Source organism: Cyprinodon tularosa, unplaced genomic scaffold (genome assembly GCF_016077235.1).
Source record: "Cyprinodon tularosa strain WSP-4 unplaced genomic scaffold, ASM1607723v1 ctg1038, whole genome shotgun sequence".
Classification (NCBI taxonomy): Eukaryota; Metazoa; Chordata; class Actinopteri; order Cyprinodontiformes; family Cyprinodontidae; genus Cyprinodon; species Cyprinodon tularosa.
In genome coordinates this window covers 46,751-65,390 of record NW_024037825.1, presented here as the reverse complement: position 1 = coordinate 65,390, position 18,640 = coordinate 46,751, and the positions used below count along the sequence as shown (strand labels likewise).

The 18,640-nt window shown below is 47.7% G+C and overlaps 1 protein-coding gene across 1 annotated transcript; it reads right to left on the bottom strand.

Moving 5' to 3' along the window:
* Positions 1-891: 891 nt before the first annotated feature.
* Positions 892-17,884, bottom strand: LOC119781446 (proenkephalin-A-like). Its single transcript, XM_038281924.1, has 3 exons — positions 17,751-17,884; positions 17,526-17,672; positions 892-1,619 (listed from the first exon to the last, which is right to left on the bottom strand). Exons 2-3 carry the CDS (start codon positions 17,667-17,669, stop codon positions 1,041-1,043), a joined length of 723 nt encoding a protein of 240 aa, XP_038137852.1. The 5' UTR covers positions 17,670-17,672; positions 17,751-17,884; the 3' UTR covers positions 892-1,040.
* Between the last annotated feature and the right edge of the window lie 756 nt (positions 17,885-18,640).

The following is an 18,640-nucleotide window of genomic DNA, read 5'->3' as shown; positions in this document are numbered from 1 at the left end:
CTGCAGCAGCTAATGCTAACGTTAGCCCGTCTGCAGCAGCCCGTCTGCAGCAGCTAATGCTAACGTTAGCCCGTCTGCTGCAGCTAATGCTAACGTTAGCCCGTCTGCAGCAGCCCGTCTGCAGCAGCTAATGCTAACGTTAGCCCGTCTGCTGCAGCCCGTCTGCAGCAGCTAATGCTAACGTTAGCCCGTCTGCAGCAGCTAATGCTAACATTAGCCCGTCTGTAGCAGCCCGTCTGCAGCAGCTAATGCTAACGTTAGCCCGTCTGCAGCAGCTAATGCTAACATTAGCCCGTCTGTAGCAGCCCTCTCTCTGCATAGCCGTGTGTGAAGCACCGCTGGTTCTGATGCCGATTTTTTAGATTTATTTGGTAAAATCTTAATTTGATGTGTGTTTATCTGAGGTTAGGGTTAGGGTTTCATTTAGTGTTCATCATTATTCCTCCACTAAATGAAAAAAAGTCATAATTTATTATTATCTAGAGACTATTAATAACAGGAGGTGAAATGCGGCTCCAGACGAGCTTTGAATGTGGTGATTTCATCAGTACGCTGCTGTTCCAGGTGACCCAGATTTATTCTGCGTTCTCCGACTTTCCTTCGTTCTTAGCGAGAACAGACTTGGCGAGAAGATGAGTCCGTACTCGTGTTCTAGTGACCTGAGAAACGGCCCTGGTTAAAGTCAACGATACAATCTGGCATCTGCCTGAGAGAATCCTTCAGTCCCAACCTGTGATCAGTGGAGGACATAGATGCACACGTATAGACTGCACACAACCCTGAGGATAGGACAGCAGGTCTTACTCATTTTAAAGTCATATTCATCATAAAAACAGACTGCTGGTATATCTACATGAAAAATGGAGAATATTTTGTGTATATTTTTATTTGTTTTTATTACACTCCAGAAATAAAATCAATAAAGTCTACAGAACACATTTTACAAACCATAAAGTTACACTGCAGCGGTTTACGACGTTAATGCAAGCATAAACATGTTCACAGTCCAACATGGCGGGAAGCAATGTTAGGTTTGCTTTCTAATCCATGAAGCCGCCGTAGCGCTTCTGCAGCCCGCTGCCGTTCTCCCAGGACGTCTTCAGAGTCCCACCAGCCTTGCTGCTGTCCACCAGCCATTCAGGCCTCCCCACGCGCCTCATGAACCCCCCGTAACGCTTTCTAAGACCATGACCCAAAACCGCCTCAAGCAGTTTGCCTCTCACCACCTCCCCCACCCTATGGAAGCCCCCGTACCTCTGCGCCGCTCCTTTGTCATCATCACCTTCCTCCATGCCCTGGTCTTCTGTAGCACTGATCATCTTTAAGATCCCAAGTCGAATGTTTTCTTCCTCGTTCAGATTTCTTGGTTCCGTCTGGGCAGACAGCGACCGAGACATGAAACCGCCATAACGTTTCATGAAGCCGCCGTACTTTTTGGCAATCAGGTGTTGAGGAGGGCTAGCGGCCTCGTCGGCCATCGCCGGGTCCACGGCTAGCTGATCGGGCTGCTGCTGGAGCTCGGCGTCCACAGAAACATCCTCATCAGTCTCAAATAAAAAGTCCTTGCAGAGGCGAAGTCTCTGGCTATCCATCACACCATCGCACTCCAGTGAGCAACTCTGGAAGGAAACACAAATAAAAACGGCATTATGGCAGCGACCCTCACAGGCTACTGGAGCAGCAACCAGACAGACGAACGTCTTCATCCTGGATTTAGAAAGTTCTCTCTGTTCATGTGTCGGTTCTCTCTGGGTACTCTGCTGCTTTCTCTGTCAGTGAGACCAGGCTGGTTTGTCATGTTGATCTCTGGGCCTTTCTAGAAAGTTCCCTGCCTTTCAATCACTGATCGCTGCAGACATTCATGGAGCAGCAACAATCAGAGAAACCTTTTAATATTAACAATGTTGTTTTAGAGAATTCATCCATCATCCATCATCCATCATCCATCATCTATCATCCATCCATCCATCCATCCATCCATGGAAATCAGCAGTTAAAAAAACAAATTTTTTATGAGGTAAAAAAACACCTTTGGCACAACTGAGCCAAAATCCCAGATCCATCAGCATCTCTTTGTTAGAAGACTCTGAAAGTTGGACCCAGAATAGAAGCAGACAGATCAGTTTTAGAAACAAGCCTTTATTTAAAACAAGGTGCTGCTGTTCGTCAGCCACTGGGGGGAATAGGTGGCTTAAATAGGAGGAGGAACAGGGTGATCATATTAGAAATAATGGGCACAGGGTGGAGCAAAGCCACTAAAAGCTTTGTGATAAAAACGTGATCAACTGATTCAGTCCAGTCAAGATGTGGATCCATGAAGTTTAAGGCCTCCAACGGTGCCTGAGCAGCCAGGCGATTGGGTAACTGTACACGCTTGTCTAATTGGTGTCATGGAAACGAGGGCTACATTAATCATTTTTGATCTGATGCTGACTGGATCCCTCATCCTGCACCCCCATCAATCCACCATGTTTCTCATTAACCCGTCAGATCCACCTGCACCAGCCGCTAAGTAACCTGTCCTCAGACTTCGGTGCCAGATTATTCAAACCTGTTTGCTGAGTGAGTCCAGAGAGCTTAGTTCGTCTGTTCTTGACCCGTTTCTCCTCCAGATTCTCTGAGCCTCCAAACCCCCCTCAGACCTGATAGTTTAGAGTCACACCAACATACTTTGCTCTAGATTTTCCTGGATATTCTCATCACCCGCCTCTGACTGTGCATGTTGCTTTACTGCTGCTTATCTGCCTGCCATGCGTTCAGTCCCTGATTCCACCCTGATCAAGGAGATTATCATTAGAGACATAACCCAAGTTTAGGCTCACCTTACAAGTCGATTCCTGGATTGTGAGGTTAGGGACCTCTGTTATGTCTGTTGAACTGTCTCATAGACTCTGTCTGGTCACTAACCAGATGTCTCCACTTCCAGAGGTTCCTGCCTCTGACACTGGTGATTCTTCCTGAACTACTGCAGCCCGCCTCAGATAAACAGTTTCATTCTATCTGTTGTCTTTGGGTCGTCTGGTTCAATCAGTACCATAATTGGCAACTTTATGGGGAAATCTGGTCTGATTCAGAGAGACAGCATCCATCCCACATCCTCATTGGATCCATTGGTGGAAGACAGAACCTGTGTTGTTTCTTTAATATTATTATAGATGGTATAGATCTGTAGCTGTAACACCTGGAACCAAACTCCTGGGGTATTTATGCATTAGCATGCTCCTGTATAAAGAATTCACAAAGCTTCGTTAGAAGGAGAGCATGTTTAATAGCAGGTGTGCGAGGCCCCAGACTCAGCCTACAGGGCCCATGACCGAAAGAGGCAAGGCCAGCCCCAGATATTCAGAGGCACCACAGTTCATTGGGACACAAGGAGGGCAGACACCCCGACCAGATAAGGTCAGACGAGAGCACTCACCGCCCAGCTCCCGGGGGTCCAAATCCCAAAGGGACCCAGTGCCTGAGGAGCCCAACCCCAGGGGCCATAGTGTGGCAGCCCCAGCGATGCACACAGGGGCAGACACTAAACATTTTCTTAGACCCTCATGCATCCTGTATCCTCCAGGGTCTAGAGGCCGACCCCCCTGGGGGGAAAAACTCAGCAACAGGTCTTCCTGACTCTCTTTCCACTTAAACCTTTCTGGAAGAAATATTCTTCAACCAATTCAGTCCAAATTTACAGCAGTTATGGTCAAGATGTGGTTCTTTACAGTGAGGCTTTACTCAGAGTTTCAAATCGGTTTCCAAGGTGTTTATTTTGATAAGAATTTGGCAGGGCTCAAAAATTTAGATTGCATCTGTTTTTGATCACCGATAAATCATAAATTATTGCATTTATAATGTTCTTCCATGAGTTTGTGTCATACCAACATTATTTTACACATTTCCACTTTATAGCTTTGGAGCTACATTTGATTTGATCAGATGTATAATTTCAGGCGTAAATTACACCAACCTAACTCACAAACATTTCTGTAAACATTGCCAAAAATCACAGGCTGCAGTTATTTCCTTGCAAATGTGCCAAACGGAGGGATTTGTGTAAATTACTTAAATTGTCTTTGTATTGAAATGTTTTATAGAAATAAACTCACCTTGACTCATCCTCATGTAGGATAAAAATCTTGCCATATCTTCACTCCACATAAAGTGTCACTAATAGAGCAAAGTATGTGACTCTAACCCTGGAAGGCCCCCCTGTTTCTAAAATATCTCATTTCTCTGTTCATCTGTTTTTAATTCCCACCGGGACGGTGAGTATTTAGGATTATTTAATCTGACATTAGCTTCAGCCGTCAGACGTTATTGATGCATTGGATCTTGCAGGAAATAGCGCTCTACCTACAAACATCTTACAAAAAATGAATTATTGAAATCAGACGCTGCCAGGAATATTAGTCTGTTTGGAATAAACCCCACAAATCTAAATAAAACAGGTTGGAAATCTATATAAAGGTGATTCATCTCTATTGTTCTATTTTCTGGAGTGGAAACTCTTCCTGCTTTATTCTACAGAATGAAGATCTTTATTACCATGTGTAATCTGCAGATGAGCTCAAGGAAGATCCATAAAGGAAAAGAAAGCTTTGTTCATTTCTAGATATCAGTGAGTTTCCACAGAAAGCAGCTTTAAAGGTTATAAAAGCAGAGAGTAATGAACGTTCAGTCGAGTCAAATAAGAAAATAATTTCCACTTCGCTCAGTGAATCCCAGGCTCCTTATTTCCTACTTTATCCTCTAAGGTGGAACTCGCATCCAGCTGAGGTGACGCTGCTTATGAAGGGGAGGATGATCCTCACAGGATAAAAACGTGGATTTGTTGAAAAATTTCCTGCAAAGATTCTGGGTTTGCAGAATATCTGTGTACTCCGAAGGTAAAATCATCCCTCATTCTGGTCTAAGGGATCCAGGATCACAGAAAGCTGCATTTTCTCAACAGTTTCAATTTTAAGATGGAAAAATACTGTGAAACATTCCGTTAGGCTAAAATTCAACATATAGCTGGAAATTCTGGAAATAGAATTAGAAACAAAGTAGACAAGAAATCCCAAAACGCCGACATCAAAAGACTTTAAATAAGTTATCAGCTTTTTATATCAGCAATGACAGGCTGAGATAACAGAATGTGGATGAAGTGAAAGAATTCCACCAAAACTGATGAAGATGTCATCTAGTCAGTTACTAGACATCAATTTCAGCAATCAGCTGTTGGTGTTCAGGGAGAAGAGCAGAGGAGAAAGAACTGCCCCCGGGGGGAACCAGTGCTGATGAGCTGGGGGTCAGAGACAGGTGTTCCCTGCTTCACCTGCTGCTTCCTGTCAGACAGGAAGTCTGTGATCCACCTGCAGGTGGAGTCAGACACACTGAGCTGGGATGATTGGAGGCAGAGCTGAAGTCCACAAACAGGATCCTGGAGCAGGAACCTGCAGAATCCAGGTGCTGGAGGATGGAGAGAAGGACCGAGCTGACGGCGTCGTCTGCGGACCTGTTGGCCTGTAGGCAAACTGTAGGGGGTCCAGGGGGGGGTCAGTGACCTCATTCAGGTGTGAAAGCAGGTGTGGACCTTGGCTTCTTAGGAACAGGGATAATAGCGGAGGATCTGAGGCAGGTTGGTACGTGACATGTCACCAGTAAGGTGTCTGTAAAATGTCTAAACACTGGAGACGGCTGATCAGCACAAAGCTTCAAGGTGGGGGGAGAAACAGAATCTGGTCCAGCAGCTTTCCGGTCGCTCTGTATTCTGAACTGTTTAATAACATTTCATTGTTTTAAGCTGCTCATTCAGTGTTTAAAGCTTTATGCAATGAAATCTCGTTTTGTAAACTCTCCGTGTATGATGACAGTAAAGTTTGTCTAATTGTCCACGGATGGATCACCATCCATTTGTCTATCCACCTATTATCCTCTGAGAGTACCTAGAATGAGGACTCCCTCATGGACGTTTTCATTTTTGGCCTTAATGAAAGGATTAAGGTTGAACTTTCAACCCGCCACTACCCTCAGACTCTGACGCAGATGGAGGACATGGCCACACGAATACATCAACGTCTCACGGAACATCGCAGCGAACGAAGAGCTCTGACCTCAACGAGTCCTCGACCAGCTCCTCAGCCGCTCCCTCTGCACCTGCAGCAGTTCCTGATCCCGCCCGAACACCAGATTACGAACCGATGCAGCTGTGATGCACAAACTTCTCCAAGGAGGAGGACCAAAGTCACCATCTGAACCTGTGTCTCAGCAGGGGCGGAGAGGAACACTAAGGCAGACCTGTCTGGTAAAAGGACAGGCTCAGCAGAGGAGGGGAGAACTCTGCTGAGCTGCACCAGACTCCCTCTTTCTCCAGATCTCCTGCTTCTGGTGACTATGATGGTTAAGAATACTGTGCTATGCTGGGGATCTCTGTTAGCCTGTCATCAGGCTAAGTGGTCTCGCCAACTTCCATAGATTGAATAAGCTTTGAATTCTGCTCCTTCTAGCGCCAATGGGCTCTCTCCGTTTTATGTTGGTTTTTTGTGTTCAGCCACCGGTGTTGACCATCCAGGAAAAAGATTTGAAGGTTTTGCCGGCCAGTTATCCGCTTTGACGTGCCTGAAGGAGGGCTAGGAGAGCTATCTGTAGAACATCAGACAGCCAGACCAAGGCTGCTAACCGCCTGATGGTCACTGCACCTGAATATCAGGAGGGTAAGAAGGTCGACCCACCTTTAGGGGTGGAATGCAGGAAGCCGGCACCACGGTTCATGGGCCCGATCTACATAGCGACGGAGGGATGTGGGGGTTAGGGCGGACCCCGCTCTATATAGCGATGGAGGGATGTGGGGTTTAGGGCGGACCCCGCTCTATATAGCGACAGAGGGATGTTGGGGTTAGGGCGGACCAAGCTCTATATAGCGACGGAGGGATGTGGGGTATAGGGCGGACCCCGCTCTATATAGCGACGGAGGGATGTGGGGTTTAGGGCGGACCCCGCTCTATATAGCGACGGAGGGATGTGGGGTATAGGGCGGACCCCGCTCTATATAGCGACAGAGGGATGTGGGGGTTAGGGCGGATCAAGCTCTATATAGCGACGGAGGGATGTGGGGTTTAGGGTGGACCAAGCTCTATATAACGACAGAGGGATGTGGGGGTTAGGGCGGATCAAGCTCTATATAGCGACGGAGGGATGTGGGGGTTAGGGCGGACCAAGCTCTATATAGCGACAGAGGGATGTGGGGGTTAGGGCGGACCCCGCTCTATATAGCGACGGAGGGATGTGGGGTTTAGGGCGGACCCCGCTCTATATAGCGACGGAGGGATGTGGGGTTTAGGGCGGACCCCGCTCTATATAGTGACGGAGGGATGTGGGGGTTAGGGCGGACCCCGCTCTATATAGCGACAGAGGGATGTGGGGTTTGGGCGGACCAAGCTCTATATAGCGACAGAGGGATGTGGGGGTTAGGGCGGATCAAGCTCTATATAGCGACGGAGGGATGTGGGGTTTAGGGCGGACCCCGCTCTATATAGCGACAGAGGGATGTGGGGGTTAGGGTGGACCAAGCTCTATATAACGACAGAGGGATGTGGGGGTTAGGGCGGATCAAGCTCTATATAGCGACGGAGGGATGTGGGGTTTAGGGCGGACCAAGCTCTATATAGCGACAGAGGGATGTGGGGGTTAGGGCGGACCCCGCTCTATATAGCGACGGAGGGATGTGGGGTTTAGGGCGGACCCCGCTCTATATAGCGACGGAGGGATGTGGGGTATAGGGCGGACCCCGCTCTATATAGCGACGGAGGGATGTGGGGGTTAGGGCAGACCCCACCCTATATAGCGACGGAGGGATGTGGGGGTTAGGGCAGACCCCACCCTATATAGCGACGGAGGGATGTGGGGGTTAGGGCAGACCCCACCCTATATAGCGACGGAGGGATGTGGGGGTCAGGGCAGACCCCACCCTATATAGCGACGGAGGGATGTGGGGGTTAGGGCGGACCCCACCCTATATAGCGACGGAGGGATGTGGGGTTCAGGGCAGACCCCACCCTATATAGCGACGGAGGGATGTGGGGGTTAGGGCAGACCCCACCCTATATAGCGACGGAGGGATGTGGGGGTCAGGGCAGACCCCACCCTATATAGCGACGGAGGGATGTGGGGGTCAGGGCAGACCCCACCCTATATAGCGACGGAGGGATGTGGGGGTGACGGAGGGATGTGGGCGTCAGGGCAGACCCCACCCTATATAGCGACGGAGGGATGTGGGGGTTAGGGCGGACCCCGCTCTATATAGCGACGGAGGGATGTGGGGGTCAGGGCAGACCCCACCCTATATAGCGACGGAGGGATGTGGGGGTCAGGGCAGACCCCACCCTATATAGCGACGGAGGGATGTGGGGGTTAGGGCGGACCCCGCTCTATATAGCGACGGAGGGATGTGGGGTTTAGGGCAGACCCCACCTTATATAGCGACGGAGGGATGTAGGGGTCAGGGCAGACCCCACCCTATATAGCGACGGAGGGATGTGGGGGTGACGGAGGGATGTGGGCGTCAGGGCAGACCCCACCCTATATAGCGACGGAGGGATGTGGGGGTTAGGGCGGACCCCGCTCTATATAGCGACGGAGGGATGTGGGGGTCAGGGCAGACCCCACCCTATATAGCGACGGAGGGATGTGGGGGTCAGGGCAGACCCCACCCTATATAGCGACGGAGGGATGTGGGGGTTAGGGCGGACCCCACCTTATATAGCGACGGAGGGATGTAGGGGTCAGGGCGGACCCCACCCTATATAGCGACGGAGGGATGTGGGGTTTAGGGCAGACCCCACCCTATATAGCGACGGAGGGATGTGGGGGTCAGGGCAGACCCCACCCTATATAGCGACGGAGGGATGTGGGGGTTAGGGTGGACCCCGCTCTATATAGCGACGGAGGGATGTGGGGGTCAGGGCAGACCCCACCCTATATAGCGACGGAGGGATGTGGGGGTCAGGGCAGACCCCACCCTATATAGCGACGGAGGGATGTGGGGGTCAGGGCAGACCCCACCCTATATAGCGACGGAGGGATGTGAGGGTCAGGGCGGACCCCACCCTATATAGCGACGGAGGGATGTGGGGGTCAGGGCAGACCCCACCCTATATAGCCACGGAGGGATGTGGGGGTCAGGGCAGACCCCACCCTATATAGCGACGGAGGGATGTGGGGTTTGGGCGGACCAAGCTCTATATAGCGACAGAGGGATGTGGGGGTTAGGGCGCATCAAGCTCTATGTAGCGACGGAGGGATGTGGGTTTAGGGCGGACCCCGCTCTATATAGCGACAGAGGGATGTGGGGGTTAGGGCGGATCAAGCTCTATATAGCGACGGAGGGATGTGGGGTTTAGGGTGGACCCCGCTCTATATAGCGACAGAGGGATGTGGGGGTTAGGGCGGAACAAGCTCTATATAGCGACGGAGGGATGTGGGGTTTAGGGCGGACCCCGCTCTATATAGCGACGGAGGGATGTGGGGTTTAGGGCGGCCCCCACTCTATATAGCGACGGAGGGATGTGGGGTTTAGGGCGGACCCCGCTCTATATAGTGACGGAGGGATGTGGGGGTTAGGGCGGACCCCGCTCTATATAGTGACGGAGGGATGTGGGGTTTAGGGCGGACCCAGCTCTATATAGCGACAGAGGGATGTGGGGTTTGGGCGGACCCCGCTCTATATAGTGACGGAGGGATGTGGGGTTTAGGGCGGACCCAGCTCTATATAGCGACAGACGGATGTGGGGTTTAGGGCGGATCAAGCTCTATATAGCGACGGAGGGATGTGGGGTTTAGGGCGGACCCCGCTCTATATAGCGACAGAGGGATGTGGGGGTTAGGGCGGACCCCGCTCTATATAGCGACAGAGGGATGTGGGGGTTAGGGCGGATCAAGCTCTATATAGCGACGGAGGGATGTGGGGGTTAAGTCGGACCCCGCTCTATATAGCGAGGGAGGGATGTGGGGTTTAGGGCGGCCCCCACTCTATATAGCGACGGAGGGATGTGGGGTTTAGGGCGGACCCCGCTCTATATAGTGACGGAGGGATGTGGGGGTTAGGGCGGACCCCGCTCTATATAGCGACGGAGGGATGTGGGGTTTAGGGCGGACCCCGCTCTATATAGCGACAGAGGGATGTGGGGTTTGGGCGGACCAAGCTCTATATAGCGACAGAGGGATGTGGGGGTTAGGGCGGATCAAGCTCTATATAGCGACAGAGGGATGTGGGGGTTAGGGCGGATCAAGCTCTATATAGCGACGGAGGGATGTGGGGTTTAGGGCGGACCCCGCTCTATATAGCGACAGAGGGATGTGGGGGTTAGGGTGGACCAAGCTCTATATAACGACAGAGGGATGTGGGGGTTAGGGCGGATCAAGCTCTATATAGCGACGGAGGGATGTGGGGGTTAGGGCGGACCAAGCTCTATATAGCGACGGAGGGATGTGGGGTTTAGGGCGGACCAAGCTCTATATAGCGACAGAGGGATGTTGGGGTTAGGGCGGACCCCGCTCTATATAGCGACGGAGGGATGTGGGGTTTAGGGCGGACCCCGCTCTATATAGCGACGGAGGGATGTGGGGGTCAGGGCGGACCCCACCCTATATAGCGACGGAGGGATGTGGGGTTCAGGACAGACCCCACCCTATATAGCGACGGAGGGATGTGGGGGTTAGGGCAGACCCCACCCTATATAGCGACGGAGGGATGTGGGGGTCAGGGCAGACCCCACCCTATATAGCGACGGAGGGATGTGGGGGTCAGGGCAGACCCCACCCTATATAGCGACGGAGGGATGTGGGGGTTAGGGCGGACCCCGCTCTATATAGCGATGGAGGGATGTGGGGTTTAGGGCAGACCCCACCCTATATAGCGACGGAGGGATGTAGGGGTCAGGGCAGACCCCACCCTATATAGCGACGGAGGGATGTGGGGTTTAGGGCAGACCCCACCCTATATAGCGACGGAGGGATGTGGGGGTCAGGGCAGACCCCACCCTATATAGCGACGGAGGGATGTGGGGGTTAGGGCGGACCCCGCTCTATATAGCGACGGAGGGATGTGGGGGTCAGGGCAGACCCCACCCTATATAGCGACGGAGGGATGTGGGGGTCAGGGCGGACCCCACCCTATATAGCGACGGAGGGATGTGGGGGTCAGGGCAGACCCCACCCTATATAGCGACGGAGGGATGTGGGGGTCAGGGCGGACCCCACCCTATATAGCGACGGAGGGATGTGGGGTTCAGGACAGACCCCACCCTATATAGCGACGGAGGGATGTGGGGGTTAGGGCAGACCCCACCCTATATAGCGACGGAGGGATGTGGGGGTCAGGGCAGACCCCACCCTATATAGCGACGGAGGGATGTGGGGGTCAGGGCAGACCCCACCCTATATAGCGACGGAGGGATGTGGGGGTTAGGGCGGACCCCGCCCTATATAGCGATGGAGGGATGTGGGGTTTAGGGCAGACCCCACCCTATATAGCGACGGAGGGATGTAGGGGTCAGGGCAGACCCCACCCTATATAGCGACGGAGGGATGTGGGGTTTAGGGCAGACCCCACCCTATATAGCGACGGAGGGATGTGGGGGTCAGGGCAGACCCCACCCTATATAGCGACGGAGGGATGTGGGGGTTAGGGCGGACCCCGCTCTATATAGCGACGGAGGGATGTGGGGGTCAGGGCAGACCCCACCCTATATAGCGACGGAGGGATGTGGGGGTCAGGGCAGACCCCACCCTATATAGCGACGGAGGGATGTGGGGGTCAGGGCGGACCCCACCCTATATAGCGACGGAGGGATGTGGGGGTCAGGGCAGACCCCACCCTATATAGCGACGGAGGGATGTGGGGGTCAGGGCGGACCCCACCCTATATAGCGACGGAGGGATGTGGAGGTCAGGGCAGACCCCACCCTATATAGCGACGGAGGGATGTGGGGGTTAGGGCGGACCCCGCTCTATATAGCGACGGAGGGATGTGGGGGTCAGGGCGGACCCCACCCTATATAGCGACGGAGGGATGTGGGGGTCAGGGCGGACCCCACCCTATATAGCGACGGAGGGATGTGGGGGTCAGGGCAGACCCCACCATATATAGCGACGGAGGGATGTGGGGGTCAGGGCGGACCCGGCTCTATGAAGAGCCTTAAACTTCCACCACATACTGCTGCAGGTTTTTTAATCCTGTTTTACAGAAAGAGAGAGATATTTTTGACAAAGTTTGGCGATGTTACTCACAGCTACAGGGAATTATTTCTGATTATTAAACAGATTTGATAAAAGCATCCATCAGCTATCATCCTTTGCCAACTTGGGCTGTTTAGATTGGAAATATACCACAAACTGCAGCCAGCGTCGCAGCGTGGCCATCTTAGCATATGCTAACCAGTCAGCAGAATGTGGAACCATGGAGATTATTTCAATGAGGAATGTGAGCGTTGGTCAAACGTCGACTTTGACACAGCAGCCCAGGCTTCGCTGATAAAAACAATGGAAACTAACTGGTCTATATGGAGCTAATCCGCCAGTTTGACCCCTTTTTAAAAACTGATTGAAAAACATGGAAATTCAGGAACAGGAAAAGCATTTGCAACGAGGTAATACAGCTAATGGGAGAAAGGGCAGTCAGTGAAATAAGCAGCATGAAAATAACTAAATATTTGGTTATGTTGTGCAGATTCAGTCCTAGACATGACTCAGATAGATCTGCTCCATATAGGGGTGTTCAGCCAAAGGGTCCGTCTCCCTAATGCCTGCTTCTACCTCATGCTCACTCATTAAACCTCGTGGGCGTAATCACTGGAAACTGTTGAGGAGAAACTGAACAGGTTTGGAGTTTTGTTTAAATGATCTAAAGCTTTATTATAAAAGGTTTTTCACAGATAAACACAGCTGGACTGGAACCCTGGAAGCAAATGATAGAAGCTTTAAAAGGCATGAGATGGTCGACTCCTTCAGACGCCACAGAAGGACTACGCAGAAATGATGTCACTAAAAATCCTTCAGAGAAATCTCTGAGGAGGAACAAATGTAAGCTCCAGATAAAAAAAGAAAAAATGTTCAGAAATTGCTGCACTATGCAGTGTGAGGAGTTCTATTCTAGAATGGGTCCAAATGTGGGTCCTTCTGTTCAGCCAGTCAGCGTAGATCTATGCATTACCTTCCATTCAGTCCAGTCATTACAGGACAATGTGTCTGAGCTGCTGCTAGAAGCATGTCCCCCACAGCGTTGGCTGAGTACAGCGCCAGAGAAAAGACGTGTCAGATGAACCTGATCCAACAGCCGAGGCGCCAACCATGGCTCCACGCCTGCGTTTATCTCATCATCACTGGTTTAAGGGAGAAGAGCTTCTATATTAGATTCTCACTGCAGCAACCAAACTGAAACAAATAACTGAGAAAACGACTTTGTTGAAGAAGAGGAACATTTTCAGGGATCTACAGACATTGATCAGTGCCGGGGTTCCCTAGACCCGCCTCTTCTGATGTTATCATCCTATTAAAGGGGAACGCCATCTCGGCGCCGGACTGGAGCTGTGACAGGCAGCCTGGGCCACAGGCGGCTACGCTCTACCCCTTCTATTCATTCTAGCTCATCTGAATCGTTCATCTGGAGAGCGAGATCATCTGTGGTAGCAGCACTAGACATCTTCCAGGCATGTGAGGAAAACTAGCAGCAGTTCAGGACAGGATGAAGGAATGGTAGCCGGTGCACGCTGATGACGTCATACACACGCTGCTTTGTTTTTAAAAGTTGTAACCGTGGATCGGGGGGCCAGTGATTGGCCTCCATGTTCTGAATGCTGGCGTACCATAAAGAATAAATGATGAACAGTTTAGTTTGTGCCTTCAAGTCGTTGCCCATAGGAAGACGATACTGGATATACCTAACGGAATATCTTCAGAACGGCTCCAAATGACACTAAACTCATATGGGTGAGTAGAACATGATGGAATAACGGAAAATCAAGAACCAATGAAAAAGAAACAGCGTTCCCCTTTAAATGGTTGTTATTAGAGGCTATCAGTCCTATAGAACGGCTTCATTGTGTCAGTAGGCTCTGAGTTTAAGCCCCAATCCCACTAGCTGCCACTCTGGGTCCCTGAGCAAGACCCTTAACCTCCTGCCCCCCAGGCGCCGCACCATGGCAGCCTGCTGCTCCCCCAGGGGGAGGGGTTAGATGCAGAGGGTTCATTTTGTTGATTTCATTTCATTGTCACAGTGGAATGACGATAAAATGCTGTGGAAACAAAGCAGGTCGTTATCAATGAATGAATCCTAATCTTTAAATAATTCCTTTTTTAACTGCAGAACTGATTCAAGTATTTATGTGTAATCTGAACATAATTTCAATTATTTTCCATCTATTGTAAAAAAAAAAAAGAAATTTGATCAATATGTCTCTCATTCCAAATAAGTTCAAATCAATCCTCTGGACTTTGTTTCCAAGTCTGAAGACGTTTCTCTTCCATCCAGGAAGATTTTTCAATCCAAAATGTCAGAAAAAACGTTTAGTTCCAGGTTTTATCCAGCAGCCCAACAAAGCCTGGTTTAAGTTTAGAAAACATGCAAATAGAACCTGAATAATCTGTCAGCCGAGTTAAACACCACATTAAATCCGAGTGAATAAAACATGGAAATGACTCAAAGTAAAGCTTTAAAATGTATTTTTCTATGCTGTAAATAAAGTAGATAAATAGAAAGTGAAAGTTAAGGTTTCAGATGTTAAACTGTGGCAAACTTCATAATGTGATTCAGTGGCACAGCTGCTAGTAAATAATAGAGCAGCTAATTTATTGTTTAGCAGATTAATTTTTCTGCCAACTTTGGGAAACATGAGCTGGTTTTTAATGTCTGCTTAAACCGACATGCTGTGGGCGGGTCTGGAGACTGATTAGGAGCATTATTGGCCAATCAGCTGTAAGAAAGCAGCCGTTCCATTAAAGCGGTTTCATGTCCAAAGGTTTAAGGAAATCAGATTATTGTACCAACCAATATGGACGCCAAGCTGGAGTTGGAAAATATTTAGTTCCTTTTTCAGTAGAAAATTAGGAGAAAAGGAAAGAATCAAACAGTTGAAGGTTTATCAGTTTATTATTGTTGATTTCAGTAAAAAGGTTTCAGAAGGTCTTTAACAGCGACAGTCTGCGTTACACCAGAGCAGCACCTGAAACCACTAAACCCCGACGGCTGCACAGGATCTAAACCACGACTGGATCTGACTTAAAGGTGCAATAATCGGTTTGATGACCCAGAAGAAACGTTGCTGAGCTTTCACAGCTGCAGGCTCATGAAGAGCGAATTAATGGAGAGGAAAATGGAGGAGAGGATAACGGATACCTGCAGGAAAACATTCATTTAACAGCTTTATTCTACAGGCTGCCTAGAAAAAAATCCTGCTGACACAGAAATAAAACTACTTTATGTTAAAATCAGTTTTTATTACAGAAAAAAATTATTTAGAATTATACTAATGTAAAAGAAATCAGAAAGATTTGACCAAATCATGATTATTATTTGATAAGGATAACATTTTATTTATACGACACTAATAAAGAATCACACTCCTAATTAAACATGATATTTAGGGCTGAAACTATTATAATTAATTAATCTATTGTTGAACTAATTGTTAACTAATTTAGTAAGTCATTAACTATAGTATAGAAACTAAAACCTGCTTTTATCTGACAGAAAGTTCCAGTTAGAGCAGGAATTTTACCAAGATTGTAAAAAATATTTAAACATTTTGATTTAATGATCAAATATCTTTTATAAATATGTAAATTTTTCATCTATCAATCCAGAACTGCTCAGGTGGAAAAGCTTTTCTTTCACCTGGTTTAATTTCATAAAATAAATCTCCTTTAAGGAAACGTTCACCATCAGATTATTAATTAAAAAAAAATAATCAACAGATTAAATGATTTGCAAAAGAGTCGTTAGATTCATCCCTACTAATATCCATTGATTAATGAGGCTTTGGGTTGAAGGGATGACAGGAAAGAGAAAAGAAAAGCAGGTCAGGATCAAAACGAATGGTACGGACCGATCATGGCGACTCTTTCTATTAGAAGAAATGTTTAAAACTAGATTTTTAATCTCCTGCAAAGAAGATCCGTGGTTGTTGGATGTGTGAGAAGGAAAGGTTACTTTGAACTGTAAAGTGCCTTGAGATGACATGTGTTGTGAATTTGGCGCTATATAAATAAACTGAATTGAATTGAATTGAATTACCAGTGTTTAGAAATAAAGAACCTGTAAAACAGTCAATGCTTTCCATCATCTACCCTTTCTTTAAAGAAATTATTTAAATTAATGATCCTTCTTCTTCTTTGGCTGATCTGCAGATTTATTCACCTTCTGATTCTAATCCAGGTCCAAAAAAAACCTTAAAGCTTCAGAAAGGTTGGATTTTTACCTTCAACTAGCTGCTGACATGCAGTAGATAGATATCTATCTATCTATATCTTTAGATATATCCAGATAGATAGATAGATAGATAGATAGATAGATAGATAGATAGATAGATAGATAGATAGATAGATAGATAGATAGATAGATAGATAGATAGATAGATGAACCTTTAGCTATCCAATTACTGATTGATTAATTGCAAAAAAATAATCGCAGATTATTCGTTTAGCAAAATAATTGTGAGTTGCAGATCTTTTGATAAGATTGCGCCCCCTGCTGTCGCCTCGAAGGAACGACCATTCTTCATATATCACGTGATCTTTGGCAGAAATTAGTCTGTTACTTGAGCAGAGATCATTTGGTGCTCAGTGACAATTTATAAATTATACTTTCAGTGTAAAGTTAGAGTCCAGTTTGTAAAACTGGGAATAAGATTTATTTGAGTTTATCTGTGTGCAACAACTTGGCAGAAAATTCACTCTGTAGCACTAATATATATATATATATATATATATATATATATATATATATATATATATATATATATATATATATATATATATATATATATATATATATATATATATATATATATATACATATATATATATACAACTTCAAACACAATGAAGATAAATAACTAATAACTAAATATTTTTTATGCAACCGTTTTTATTTTTGCATCACCTTAATATTGCGTTTCTGTTTTATTTTCTATTATGCTGACATGAAAAAAATCAGTTAAAGTAACTAAATATAAATTAGTATAATATGTAACGATATAATTCAGCTAATTTGAAAAACTGTTGAAATGTTTAAATAATCCTTAAAATGGCTGATCTAATCTGGTTGTTTTACATCATGAAATGATGGGATTACATGAATATAGATGCATGTTTATTAAAAAGGAGAAGAGAAAAAGGTCATAAAGTGATAAATGGAGATTATAAAAGCAGGATGTTGGTTTTCTAAAGGATTAAATAATCCAGATTAAGCTGCTGTTTCTGTTCATTGATCCAGTTTAGAAGGAAAAGCAAACTTGTCATTTAGTTTAAAGCAGAGCGAATATTAAAGGGAATGATGACAGTACCAGAGTGGAGAAAGCAGATTTCTGTCCCCGCAGACTGAACACGCAGCGCGCGCACTCCGTCCCGCACTCTGCGGCTGCCGCCAGCCTCACGCATGAGCCCGCAAGCAGCAGCATCCACAGGCAGCTGAGAGCGATCACAGCCATTGGCTGAGGAGCAGAAATCACCTTTAAATCAACTTCTAATGATTGAGGTGGAATTAAATGTTTAGACCGATTGACTCTTACCTCCAATAGACTGAAAACAGTCTGTTTCTCTGCTTCTGACCAACGGAGGGAGAAGGACGCGGCTCTGTTTTTCCACAGGTGTTTCAGAAGCAGCAGATCCACGGACACGAACGGAGCTGCAACTTTTCCCCACGAAGAGCCAATGCAGTGCTGCTGGGGGGGGGCGCCAGCTTTTTAAACTTCTGCCTCGGTCCTACGTCACAGGATGAAAGGCTGAGTGGGGGGGGTGCAGTCCGTGACAAGGCAGCCCACTCACCACCCACGGAGTCAACACCTCCACCCTTCCACTCTCCTGTCACGAAGGGCTCAGATTCAGGTTTAGTGTTTTTTAAAGTTCTCTGAGGTTCCGCCGGTCCTGGTCCTGGTTCTGGTTCTGGTTCTGTTCAAATCTCTGAGTTTTCATTGATCTCATGTTCTAGTTATTCATTTTATTGTATTTGAGTTCTTAGGTATTTCTTGTTTGCTCTCTGCTGCCCTCTAGTGTTAGTCTCCTCCTTCTAGCTCCCTTCTAGTCTCCTCTGTCCTCACCTGCTCCCAATCGGCAGATTAGCCTGATCTTCTCTCTCCCATATATTCTCCTGTTCAGTCACTCTTTACAGGTCTGTCATCATTGTTGTGAGGATTCCTGGTTCTCAGTTTTTGTGGATTTATGTTTTGGATTTTTGCTTCTGTTATCGTTATTGTTATTAAATCTTGAAGAAGACACTTCAGCTTCAGTGTCTGCATTTGGTTCCTTCAAACCAGCCAGAAACCAGCAGACTTGGTCTCAGTTTTGGGCGCCCGGAAGGGACGGCTAAACAAACAGGAGGAGCAGCCGGCATTGTTGCAACTAGAAATGTTCCAACTAGATGCACAGCGGAGTAAGTTAGTGTTAACATTTACAGAAAAAA